The sequence below is a fragment of the Lissotriton helveticus genome, chromosome 1_2 (assembly GCF_964261635.1).
Source record: "Lissotriton helveticus chromosome 1_2, aLisHel1.1, whole genome shotgun sequence".
Lineage (NCBI taxonomy): Eukaryota > Metazoa > Chordata > Amphibia > Caudata > Salamandridae > Lissotriton > Lissotriton helveticus.
This window is the reverse complement of record NC_136058.1, coordinates 133,048,754-133,062,738: the sequence shown is the minus strand read 5'-3', so window position 1 is coordinate 133,062,738 and position 13,985 is coordinate 133,048,754. Positions and strand designations below refer to the sequence as shown.

The 13,985-nt window shown below is 40.3% G+C and overlaps 1 protein-coding gene across 5 annotated transcripts in view; it reads right to left on the bottom strand.

Moving 5' to 3' along the window:
- FYB2 (FYN binding protein 2) overlaps positions 1-13,985 on the bottom strand; it is a 571,085-nt gene that overhangs the window by 413,582 nt on the left and 143,518 nt on the right. For all 5 annotated transcript variants that reach the window (XR_013603713.1, XR_013603717.1, XR_013603715.1 and 2 more), the window contains exon 3: positions 13,355-13,516. Coding sequence is in view for 2 of the 5 variants with exons in the window: in XM_078670088.1 (XP_078526214.1) it covers positions 13,355-13,516 (162 nt within the window). In the remaining 3 variants the exon portion in view is untranslated. The remainder of the gene's footprint in view (positions 1-13,354; positions 13,517-13,985) is intronic.

Genomic DNA, 13,985 nt, shown 5'->3' with positions numbered 1-13,985 from the left:
GCGGGTTGACCGTTCTCTTGGAGAAATGCGTCTGGCTTGGCAACTTTGGTAAGTGGCACAAGAGTAACCGTAGTGGTTCTTTGTGCGAGATTGCAGGCGAAGAGCAGGGGCGAGCAGTAAAAAGCAAACTAAGGAGCGATAGACAGACTGCATTGTGAGAGGTCAAAATCATGCCAGGTTTTTCCTCGGCAGACTGGTGGTGGAAAAGTGTGCATGTTTTTTTTACGGTGGAGGGGCAATTCCCTCCGGGTACATGAGTCTGCCCAAGGGAAGGCTCTTCGGAGTAGGAAAGTCTAATAGAGGTCGTTGGTGTGTGTACTTGTAACCCTTACCCTTGCCAGGGTAATCTCACAAGCAGAGAGATAGACTTACTGAGAGTGCAAACGTTCCATTATGAGGAGTGGTTTCTCTCTGGGTTTGAATGCAGAAATATTTTAGGAACAGCAGGTCTCCTCCAGGTGTACAAGTGGTAGGTTTCCCACCCAAAGTCATGGGTAAAGCCAACAGTAAGGGAAAGTTAGACACAGCTCCGACCACTCACCCCCAACCACAAGGCATCATCACTGCACGAAAGGTAGATAAAGATTGGCATGCATGCCTTTTTGTGGTTGAAAGAATGGTACAATCTCACTAAGAAAGATAATAAATTGCACTTTCCTGAGAATGGTCCATTTATAATGAAACATCTGCAGTACTTGTGAAGGTGTAGGAATTAACGTAAGATGTCACAACAATCAGCAGAGAAGGAGGTGAGAAAGAATGGGAACAGTAAGCAACCGAATTCCAAAGAGCTAAGCAAACTGACAGATGTGCAAATTGTTGAGGGGTATAAATAAAAGCGGTATTGCAGAAGCAGGAAAATTGCTGGTGTAAGAATGTCATGGAAGAGACTGGAATGTATGCCTCTTTGGTGGTGCCTTTGGCTCCTGAGGGATCAGGGGAAGAGGAAGATTGCTGTTTTGAAGATCTGTTGAATGTTTGGCCACCACCATTTTATGTACCAAAAATGGTGCCAGAGACGACCGGCTGACAAGAAACCACTGCAATATTATGTTAAATACTCAAAGGTGGGCTGACATGGGAAGGATTAAATGGAGATAATCTTGTTCTGGTGGTACAGGCTAGTAGTTGAGTAGTTGAGTGAGAGAGGCACCTCATCCACTTTTTATATTAGCTGGACAGAAGGAAGTGGAGTTGGGCACAAAGAGAATACAGTAGTCGCACATGTTCAATTTGAATAATGCGGAGGTGGACAAAAAAAATTGGTGATGTTTCAGCACTGATTTGGGGAGCTGTAAAAGATAAGCAAGTGGGAGGATGTAGAAGGTTTGAAATAGTTAAGTAAGGAGTTTTGAGAAGAAAGAAAGGGGCAGAGGTTGATGATGATATTCAAAAAATGTTTTTACTTGAATAAACTCCTTGAGAGAATACCAGGATCGGATGGACAATTGGTACACATTCATGTACCTTGGATCATGTAAGATCTGTAGTCCTTTACAAAGGGCTTTCCGAATTTGAAGAAAAACTCTGAAAAGGTGGTACATGTAGCAGAAAGAATAACAAAGTTGACCACTATATTGTGGACTCATTTGGATGCAGTGATTTCTATCATAGTGCCTAAATATTTGTGGAAAAGTGGTATGATGTTTGAAGTGTCTGGAGGCAGAACTTCATTGTGGGGCGTCTGAAATTCAAACACTCATGAGTAGTGATTATTAAGTACCAGAAGGTGATGCAGTATTTGAAATAAAGGGTGCCGCCACAACTTATATGTTGGAACGGACCATCTTTTCTGTGGTATTTCTCGAGATTTTTGTCTTCACTAACCTGTTTTTTTTCCTCAACCTGTTTTTGGCATTCGGACTCTGCTAAATTTAGCCCGGATAACCAGGGGCAAATTGCTTAGGCTCTTCCTTCCAAACATGATGACATTGGTATACAGCCAAGTGGCACATTTAATTTACTTTGGAGTCTTTAGTAAATAGCACTACATGTACTCAAGGCATAGAAATGAAGTGCTACAATTGGGCTTCAGCACTCATGGTATCATCCACTTATGTAACCCTGCTAAACATATCCCAGGCATGCCATTGCACCCTGTAAGCAGTTTTAAACTGCCAATTCGACTTGGCAAAATAAACCCCTTGCTAAGGGCAAAGCTCTTTGATTACATGTCTCCCCTGAGGTAGGCTCTATGACAGCCCATAGGGTAGAGTGCATTGTATTTTAAATGTTGGACAGGTACTTTTAAGTTTCACTTGTCCTGGGAGTAAAACGCTAACAAATTCATGTGATGCCTGCCTCTCCCATAGGAGAACACTGGGTAACCTTATTACTTTTCATAAGTGATAACTTTTGCATGGGAGCACTAGGGGTTGTCATCCTTGATCTCTAAGGAATTGTAGGTAAAATTACTATTTAATAGTAAAGTCGAATTGTATGTCACAATTCCGAAAATGCCAATTTTAGAAAGATCATAAGTGATGAGGGACTAACTAGCCCCTAGGTCAAATGCACAGCTTTGTGCCGCTATTTGAGCGTGCACTTTTTATTCCAAATCCTTTACCCTTGATCCTTATTAATCCAAATTTAATCATCAATTTCTCCATTAGTATTCACATATTATTTTTCTTCAGTAATACCACAATCCAACATTCCGAGTTTTATGCCAATTTTCAAATCTCTAATATTCAAACAGGGCCCATCCGGTGCCTTTCAGAAAGAATATAAATGATGCAAAAAGTTCATCGCAAGCAGTGTTTTTTTTAATCCATAAAAAAGAACCCAATGCATTTCGGGCCATCGTGTGCCCTTCGTCGGGGGTCACTACAAGTAAATCAAAAAATACATGGATAAGTATCATTCATTTCATAACATGAACTACATTACAGTTTCAATGCGCCAAAGTTGTCTCCCTTCGTAATTATTTCATTAAAACAAACATGACTCCGGAGTGCGTCATCCCACCCCGTTTCCCTCTGAGTTAATTGGGTTATTGCCCGCCGTGTCTTTACCTAGAAAATGTAAACCCAGCTTTCCCTGCTGTTAGCTAATATGAATACTCTCCGTTATTCCCCATTGTTTCACCCATTCTACTCCTAAAGATGCTTACAAAATTTAAAAGGGGATCCCTCTAGTTATCAGGTACATGAGTTGTGTCAATTGCTCAATTTATATTGCACTGCGTTTAAAAAAAAAAGATTTTATCCACGGACATTCTTAGACTCCAAATCACTAGTTTACACATTCTGCCAGTATGTTTGTCTAAACTTTCCCTCCCGTCCACGTACCTGCATTGCTAACCAAATGACATCTCCCTCTCTCCTCGTTGTAGCTCCAACCACATTAAAGAGTATTCCTTTCCACCCGTTGCTTTATGTAACATCTCACTAGTATTCGCCCTTCTCATTGGCCCTGAGTCTACGACTTCCTGTTGCTATTTACCCAATTCAGTACGGGAACTTCTGTACCCAGAATGCATTTCTACTATAAATGATGTAGTCCGTGAAAAATATGCACATGTGAATGTTGTTGTTAAATATTCTTGCATGTTATTACTATCCATATAGTTTGTTGTGTTAAAACCAATGCGATGAACTTAGGTTGTTAGTCCGGATGTTGGTTAAATATTAAACTTTATCTCCTTTCCTGGTTTCCATCTTCATCGTGGGTGCAGACCCTGGGTAGGGCTTTAGTTACGAAGTTTTTTAGTGATGAGGGAATGCACACCTTTCTTTTTCAACTCCAATTTTTCATGTCCACATGCGTGTTTATCCATCCTTAAACTGGTTGCGTGCAGGTCGACTGATTGGCATGCCCTACTGCCACATAGTTACAAGAACATAACTATGTGGCAGTAGGGCATGCCAATCAGTCGACCTGCACGCAACCAGTTTAAGGATGGATAAACACGCATGTGGACATGAAAAATTGGAGTTGAAAAAGAAAGGTGTGCATTCCCTCATCACTAAAAAACTTCGTAACTAAAGCCCTACCCAGGGTCTGCACCCACGATGAAGATGGAAACCAGGAAAGGAGATAAAGTTTAATATTTAACCAACATCCGGACTAACAACCTAAGTTCATCGCATTGGTTTTAACACAACAAACTATATGGATAGTAATAACATGCAAGGATATTTAACAACAACATTCACATGTGCATATTTTTCACGGACTACATCATTTATAGTAGAAATGCATTCTGGGTACAGAAGTTCCCGTACTGAATTGGGTAAATAGCAACAGGAAGTCGTAGACTCAGGGCCAATGAGAAGGGCGAATACTAGTGAGATGTTACATAAAGCAACGCGTGGAAAGGAATACTCTTTAATGTGGTTGGAGCTACAACGAGGAGAGAGGGAGATGTCATTTGGTTAGCAATGCAGGTACGTGGACGGGAGGGAAAGTTTAGACAAACATACTGGCAGAATGTGTAAACTAGTGATTTGGAGTCTAAGAATGTCCGTGGATAAAATCTTTTTTTTTAAAACGCAGTGCAATATAAATTGAGCAATTGACACAACTCATGTACCTGATAACTAGAGGGATCCCCTTTTAAATTTTGTAAGCATCTTTAGGAGTAGAATGGGTGAAACAATGGGGAATAACGGAGAGTATTCATATTAGCTAACAGCAGGGAAAGCTGGGTTTACATTTTCTAGGTAAAGACACGGCGGGCAATAACCCAATTAACTCAGAGGGAAACGGGGTGGGATGACGCACTCCGGAGTCATGTTTGTTTTAATGAAATAATTACGAAGGGAGACAACTTTGGCGCATTGAAACTGTAATGTAGTTCATGTTATGAAATGAATGATACTTATCCATGTATTTTTTGATTTACTTGTAGTGACCCCCAACGAAGGGCACACGATGGCCCGAAATGCATTGGGTTCTTTTTTATGGATTAAAAAAAACACTGCTTGCGATGAACTTTTTGCATCATTTATATTCTTTCTGAAAGGCACCGGATGGGCCCTGTTTGAATATTAGAGATTTGAAAATTGGCATAAAACTCGGAATGTTGGATTGTGGTATTACTGAAGAAAAATAATATGTGAATACTAATGGAGAAATTGATGATTAAATTTGGATTAATAAGGATCAAGGGTAAAGGATTTGGAATAAAAAGTGCACGCTCAAATAGCGGCACAAAGCTGTGCATGTGACCTAGGGGCTAGTTAGTCCCTCATCACTTATGTTCTTGTAACTATGTGGCAGTAGGGCATGCCAATCAGTCGACCTGCACGCAACCAGTTTAAGGATGGATAAACACGCATGTGGACATGAAAAATTGGAGTTGAAAAAGAAAGGTGTGCATTCCCTCATCACTAAAAAAATTTAGAAAGATGGCATTTTCTTGTCAAAGCCATTCGGTGCCTACTGCCCGTTTCCTGGGTAACATGACCAGGTGTAGTTGGCAGTTGGCCTTTGTGCATTACTCTCACAATGCATCAGTAACCAGCAAACAAAGGAATTGATTGCCAGAGTCCGAGAAAGTTGCTGCAGAAAATGCCACATACTATTTTAGAATTGAGTATTGTGGCTGGTTAAACTAGGGTCATATCACGGTAGCTCTTACGGATTCCAATCAACAGCTTCTCATCTTGGCGATGCTGGGGGAGATACTGAAATCTAAGCCACAGTAATGGGTGAAAGCCCAAGGTTCTGATCATCCTCAAATCTGCTAGATCACAAGCTAACTGGATGAAAACCTCTGCCATAAAAAGCAAGGTAATCAAAGAAGAAAATACAAGTGGTGCATCATGGGGGAATTGCCAAGCAGTGGGCATTCAGATCACCTGCACTGGTAGCAGATGTTTCTTGGTACAGGCTTCCTCCAGTTTCAAAGATGAGTTAGAGCGCATCCAAAAATTATTTTCAGATCTTTGATCATTATGGGGTGGCTAGAGGGCTTCCACCCAAAGTCTGCAGCAGCTGGGCAGCACATCTGAAATTAAGTAGGGCCTTGGAGCTTATCACTAGCCAAGAGGAAATTGGCATAACTCAGATGTGCTTTCTGAATGTGCCATAACCAGCAGGTCTGGGTCTAAAATGTAATTCGGTAAGCTAGGTTGAAAACCCAGATTAAATAAACTAGTCATTAAAGTTGGGTAGCAGCCCTTTGCCAGAGACCTTGCATTAAGCAAAACTTTACAATTCAGCACATCATGTTGAAGCAAAGTTACCACCCTAAAAGTAGCCTTTGGGAAGAGAACTTGAGCAAATCTACCTTTTCCAAATCGTCAGCCTATATTTTTAATCTTTTTATGAACCTTATTCTAGCTTGGCTAAAGGCTGTGTGCACTTTACCACTGCTAAACAGTAGTAAAGTGTCTGTGCCTCCCCTCAAACATTTGCTAAACATTGCAACTCCCTATTTGGCCTTTTTAACTTCCATTCTAGTTCACCGAAAATGGTGCCTAAAACTCACCATAGCATGGAAAGTTAAATGCTACCAGTGGGCTGCTATGTGTATTTAAATCATGCACATACATGACAAAAATGTGCCTCTGACATGAGTACCTTTGCTCTGGCTGGGCTGCAGTCTAAACGCACATTGCAGGGAGAAATGGCTTTGCCTAGTTCGACTAAAGATTCCCTTATAAGTCCACAGATCTAGGTGCCAACACACACAATGGGGCACAGTACCTACTAGGGTTAGTGTGCTCTCACAGTAAATTAAAAGCCAAAAGTAATTTCCCTGTGTAGATCTTGCTAGATTCCACCCCACCCCAAGTAAATTTACTGGAAGGGGTACAAAAGGAGGTGGGGCCATCTAGAAAATAGTTCGGATAGCATGGCAGAATTCCTCAAATCACTGGCTTGTGCACATGATATATTTGGCACCTCCACTACCACCACCTCAATACATTCCTAGACCTGGAAAAACTATCTGAAGAAGGTGGCTGTGCTGGAAGAAGAGTCTCACCTCCTGCTGTAAAGAGAGGACTCAGGTTTCAGGGTTATCGGCAATTCGAGAAAAAAAACGGCCCTGCTATTGTTTGAGACAATTTGCCATTCTAGGATATAATTAGGCCTGAGTGAAAGTTTCATTACAGCTGCAAAATCGCAAGTAATGAGAATATCGGCATTGCATGAATTTTATAAATTACGTTTTGTTATTTTGCTATTGTAAAATGTTGCTTACTTTTCAACCAGAGGGCACTAGTTCAAGGAGAAAAGTCCTTGCAAGAACGTTAGAACTGTGGTTGAGATGCATTTGTTCTCAAACCAGTCTCCTGCTGGTATCTTTTGTGACTTTTTTTATTACCTGGAGTAAGCCCTTGTGTGTAAATTTCATTTGAGATACTGGCCAAGAGCATTTTAGGAAATTTGCGTCATTTTGTGAAATATTTGTAAAAGAGATGTCGATTTTGAAAATCACAATTTCGTCGACCCCCAGCGTGGAGTGAACCTCCTAATTAGTGGTGAGAAAACTCTGCATTCTGGTTAAACTCCCTGTTGTTCTTCATTGTTAATGGTAATGATAGGGAATACTTTCGCTGTCAGTAAAGAGTGTACAACATGCAGCTATCCAGTCTTCATGCTACTAGCTCCAAATACAAGTTCTTTTATATCGAATGCTTTTTATATCTAATTCTTCTAGCCTGGATGACAGGGGGAGAGTGTGATGGTAGTAAAAGGAAGGGGGCGGCATTTTTCAATTCTCGCCTAGGGCGGCAAATAACCTAGAAACGGCCCTGCCCTTCAGCTTCCAGCATTGCTTCCCTGACAGTCACTTTTTTCGGAAGTCAAAATGTAAAACTGAAGGGAAACCCTTGGACCAAGGCAAGGTGGCAAATCCATTTGACTGAAGGGGCACCTTCAGTAGTAACAAAATTCAGATCTGTCCGATGTAAAACTTGCACATCTTTCGTCACAAAAAAGCAATAGCAGTTGGAGCTCTTAGATGACTTACTGAACTTCGAGGGACCATTCTCGGCCACAAGCTAGGACAATGATCTGCTGGAAGGTTTCGTATTTCATAAAAAAGACTAAGTAAGAAGATAAAAACTTTGATCAGAAAAACCTGCTTGGAGCAGCTGACCCTACTTCATCACGGCCAGCTTGAAACTGCACTTAGGTTCCAGTCAACTGTAAGTGGTGACTTTGGATTGAGCTTTAATTTTTCATGCTGCTTTTTACCCTAAAATAAGGAAATTTCTGCCTTCAGATCCCCTTTGGGAATTTTGATGATCTTGATGTCTTTTTTCTCATTACGTTGGTCTCCAGGTTGCTAAATTAGCCTGGGGATTTTATTATGTTTTTAACTTTAAAACTGTTGAATTGTGCTTGAACTTAGCTCATACTTCTCTGCTGCTTGTTTTATAGCTACCAAGGCTTCACCAGAGATGATCTCAGAACTGTATTTTGACTTAAACAGAGAATATTGAGTTGGTAGAGATATTGCTCCCATTTTGGAAAGGAACCCCTTTTCTTCTTCCCAGGATGCACTACAGCTTCCACTCGCTGTGTGCTAATGGGCAGGTACACCCTCAAATAGCTGGTGCTGGAAGAAAGCAGAGAACAGAATAAAACAATTGGGGTGGCTTGGTCTTCAGGGTCCTCTTTGGGCAGAATCCTTACTCTGTCTTGCAACCATCAGACATAGCGAGGCAACCCTAATAACAAGTTTAATACTAGTGGGCACAAGCAGTTTACCATATGCACATGTTCCAATGTTTGTAATTAATACTACATCTAAGCCATAGGGCTTAATTTAGATGTGGGAAGGCCAGAGGTATCTTCCTGTAGTACGTAAGAAGCTGTTGTACCCCTCAAAATACAGCAAATAGAGCATATGTATATTTTATTTTATATTTCTACAGCATGAGACTGCCTGTGAGAGCAACCTTGAGCTGAAACCAGAGATTAAAAATTAGAGTAAAAATACACGTTTAATGTTTTTCTAAATTAAACATAGTCCTTTGCTTTGTAAAGGTCATTGAGATATGGTGTTGCAACGATTAGCTACTTCCGAGGAACAAGTACAACTCCCTGTTGTTGCCTTTTGATCTGGGCATCAAGAGAAGATAATCTGATAAAGAGTATGAGGAAGAATGTACCATGTAAGAAGCTGTTGTGTAAAGGAAGGGATTAAATCAAGGCAAACTCCCAGAAACCACAGGGAGGTGATGCCAGTGAAGAGTATCCGTCTCAGGGCATACTGGTTGCTGCTTGATAGGTCTCAGGATCAAGAAACCCATAGATGTGTGCAAAAAAACTAAAAGACTCAGGATCTCAAAATCTGAGAGGAACAATTGAGGTGACTGTACAGCTGCATAAGCGGCCGGAGCTTCCAATGTTTACCTAGATAAAACATGAGCTGAATGGCAAAAAAACTAATTATTGCCATGCAAATCTCAGCAGCTCCTCTTTCCCGCAGCAATAGAATTATGGACACTTCAAATGCTGCTCGGGAAGTGTTTCATGGAACTGCATTATCTGCTATGGAAACTCACCTCTAGCATACTTGGTCTCCCACTGAATGAGAGAGATATTGGAGTTGAATTTACATCTTAGACTGGAGTGAACTGATATCCATTCTGACATGTTTAGATCAAAGGCACCAATGGTAACAAAAATCAACTCATTTTCAGAAATGCATAAAGGAGTCATCTCCAGTGTATTAGATAAGACAGGATAACAACCTGCACGTTAACAAAAAGTTGAAGAATGGCACTGGACACAGAGAGTGTATGAAGGACTTAGGGAATATGTAAAATGTCAGAGGGGCAGGGTGGATGGAAAATGGTCCACACTGTTTGGGCCTACCTAGGCTGGAAACAGCTACATGCAACATTCAAGAAACAAGATTACACAAAACCGTGATTTATTGCAAAGGCATTTCATGCAGTTCTCTCATGCGAGCCAAATAAGAATGGAGGAAACAGAAGGGAGCCTAAAACGAATTAATGATCTGTAGATCGGCTGTGGATAAAGTACAATTAGTATTCATTTGTGTGGCCGGTGTATTTATGCTCATCTTCAAATGGACACTTAACTAACCAGTTTGCATATAAAATTGCACCGGCTCACTGTATTGTTCTGTGGAGGAGAGTTTATAGGAGAATGACCTTTATTGGTGATGCCACTCAGATCTCGTTCTCATAGCGTTTTTCTTTTAGTTTTAAGGCAATTTTGGATGTACTATTTAAATATAGTGTTATGCTATCAAGAACAACTGGGATAAATAAAAGTATGATAATCTGCTTAATGCGACCTCGTCTCAAACTTTTTTTGGTAATATAACCGATCATAAGAAAAGCATTTATGAGTTAAGTGTTTAAAATCAATTGATCATTGTTAAGAGCATTTATTTTACTGGGTTATTTTTTTAAGAAAATAGGATATTATTGCACATTATATTTAAGCAATAAGGGTAAGAGTCTTTATGTAAATTGGTGTACGTATGCAATGTGAACAAAATGTCTTAATGTTTTTAATTAGTTCTTAAAGAAGTAAAACCGTCTTAAAACACAAATATGTGAAGGTTGAAATTCCGCACCCTTAAAAATTACAAATTGAGGGAATGTAATGGTTGTTGAGAAGTAAATTATTATATAACGTTGCTCACACCTGCTTCAGATTTTTTGTGCAGGCAGAAAAGTTGCGGATCTAAAGCTGCCCTTAACTAAGGAAGGGACATTTCATTGAGGGCTAATTTACAAAGGACATGACTCTTAAAAGTAGTTCGAATTAGATTTCCTTCAGCTTGAGCCCAAGTTTGCCGTAAACTTCTCATTGTTTTGGAAATCACCTAGAAATCGAGGTCTACTCCAGGCAAGGTGCATATTCACAAGAGAAGTGTTGGAGCTCTTGGTAAATTTCAGTTTATCTGCATATGAAAGCATGTTCCACAAATACATGAACAATGCAATGAGCAATGTGCACAATATGATGTCCGTATGCCATGGCTAACTTTAAGTGTTTCTCCATGGGGCAACATACTTTCCCCTTCATCAAACGCCTTCTCTAGCACCTCCTCAAATTTTGGACATCTTGGCTCAACACTTAATAATAATAATGGGTTTTGTAGAGCGCGAACAGCTACCTCACAAGGCGGTGTCCCGGCGCTGTGAGAACAGACTAACCATATGCCAGGTGGCAAATCTTAGCGTAGTGGAGTGAAAAGCCAGGTTTTTAGCAGTCGTTTAAAGCAAGTTTCAGAAGGGGCCTGTTGTAGGGCAGGAGGTGATATATATAACCTCGAAAGTGATATAGCACGGCCCTTTGTAGGGATATATGCAGCACCATATATTCAGTGTGGCAATGTGCAGAATGTGAGATTCCCACAAACTGTTTGCGATTGTGACTTCTCACTTACTTACACAGGCACTGCCACCATCGATCGCTCACAGCCTGCTCGGTGGAGCAGACTGCACACACAGAATAGTAGTGGAGCATGCAAATGTACTATTATTAGAGGGCAAATATGTTTTCAAGTTCACAATTTCCGAATTAAATACGTATCCTTAAAATTGAAGATTGAAGTATTGGCTTTCATAAGATGCAGACATATATTTGATAATCAGGTAAAAGGAAGTGGAATTTAAATGCACAGAAATGATCTGTAAGTTAATATTTCCCAATTTTTAAAAAAATGCCTGCCCACAGATCATATTTAAATCAACAGACAATCGACCTCTTTTGTGGACTGCACATTAAAATACACCAGTGAGCAGTGTGTTGGACAAGCTATCTGCCCAAACAATACTTAAAGGAAAAGCACAAAAAAATGTCCCTTGGTATTCTTGGCTGCCCTGCTGCCATCGGAGTGTGAAGTTTGCTTTACTACAATTCTTTGACATTTCGCAAAAAACTATACAAACTTAGTAAAATTCAAAACTAGTATTCGGGCTGTATTTTAGTGATGCGTGTGCCCTTATGTCCATTTTTGATACAAGCATTCATTTCGAGCTAAAGAAGCAGTGTTAAAAAAACAAAATTTCATAAACAGCTTCTGGTGCACTCCTCGTTCAAGTTGTTCCAGTGCTAAAAGCTTTACACAAACACATCGTAATTACGCCACGTCGAGTAATGCTGTAATTTTGCTAAAGAAGTATTGTGCGAAATTCTCGAAATTAAGGGACATTGGCCCACATGCATCAATGTGACATTTTGCACTTCCTAATTTGCGAAAAATAAGGAATCACAAATTAAGAAGTGCAAAATGCTATGCATCATTATTTTCGGTATTCATTTGTGATTCGGTAAAAATCGCAATTTTTACCGAATCCCAAATGAATACCGAATTCTTACGTTAATTTTCGCAATTCCCATTGATTCCTATGGGCCAAAAGGCCCATAGGAGTCAATGGGAATTGCGAGTGGCACTTAGAAAATTTCATGGGTGCAGGGGGGGGGGTCTAAAGGACCCCCCCATGCACCCCTGAAATGTATTTTTCGCATCATGTTTCACACACACATGTCCTAAGGACATGTGTGTGTGAAACATGAATGTTGAAAAAAAAACTTTTTCACCATTTTAAACACTTTTTCCAAATTTACCGACTGGTTCAACCACTCGGTAAATTTGGCACCCTAATTGCGAATTTCAACTTGTCAAAGTAATGATGCATTGCTTTTAAGAAGTCGCACATCTGCGACTTCTTAAAAGCACCCGCAATTTTAGAACTCGCAAAAATATTACGAATTCTAAAATTGCTTCATGCATCCCAAAAAGCACTTTTGCATTCGCAAACGGCCGATTTTAAGGAATCGCACCGTTTGCGACTACAAAAATGCTTGATGCATGTGGGCCATTATATGAGATTACGCTGGGATAAACGGTGCTCAACCAGAACTCGCTTTTGCCAGATTGGCACGTAGGAACTTGGGATTGTTAAACCTCTACTTGAAATGTTAAAGTCTAAACCACAGTTTCGAACATGCAAAATGTTGCAGACTAAAAATGGCAAGACTGACGGTCTCATGCGTGATCTGGGGGACTTTGGCAGCTATGTTGCATTTTACAACTTATTTCCCACCTTGGGAAGCTAGAACACTACTCCTTTCAAAGGCAGGAGAGAGGGTATTTCACTGATGAAAATAAAGCTACCTCACAATATATCTAAAACAGCTTGTCCAAGTGAAGAAGGATATTGAAAGGAAAAAAAAGTAGCTTTTTCAATATTTTCACCATTTGTACTCCAGTATGTTTTCTGTTGCACAGAAAATCCACTGGAACATGCATAAAGGACTAACACGAATTGCTGATCCAGGATGACCAATCGGTTTTTCCATGGAAACTCGTTGCGCTTAAACATTTATATTGAAAGAACATCTAAATGGCCTTAGAAGTGTTACTGCAAAAGCCTGTCACTGCACATATGCCTATCCCGCTCACCTCTGTGGTAGTGCATCTGAGGTGCCGAGGGCAGGAAGGCTCTCAAATCCACCGCGGGAGGCCTCTCCGGTTTCCTTGGCGGAGGGCCAAGCAGCTCAAGAGGTGGAAGAGGTCTTATTCGTGGGAAAATTGTTTCAAGGTCTCCAGAGACGCTTTTGTCTTCTAGAAAAGGAAAAAACATTCAGTGTAGCTGCTGTAGTGCGCAATCAAGTTCATGGTAGTTAGCCAACAGATTTCCCACAACTTCATAGCAATACCGGTCAAGACGTCATTCACGAGAAGGCACACATTAAATGAAACCAAGCAGAAAAGCAAATGTACAAAGCCGTTCAAAATAAACTGGTAATGCTGTAATAAATAGCCGGAAAGCTGCTCTTGCTATTAAGTTTCGAAACATTTGCATTCACTTAACTGGTAACAAAATAGAGTACTTGTTTACTGTGCACCGTAGTAGAGCGCAGTCGAAAATATATAAAAAAAAGGATGGAAATGTAATGTTGAATTTTTTTAAACTAAAAAGTCTAGTTCTAAGATTGCAGTGGACTGGAACACAACTGTGTAAGGTCACTAAAGGCACTCCATTCAGTCCATAGAAATAAAACAAATGGATAAAAACACGGCAGTACGATCT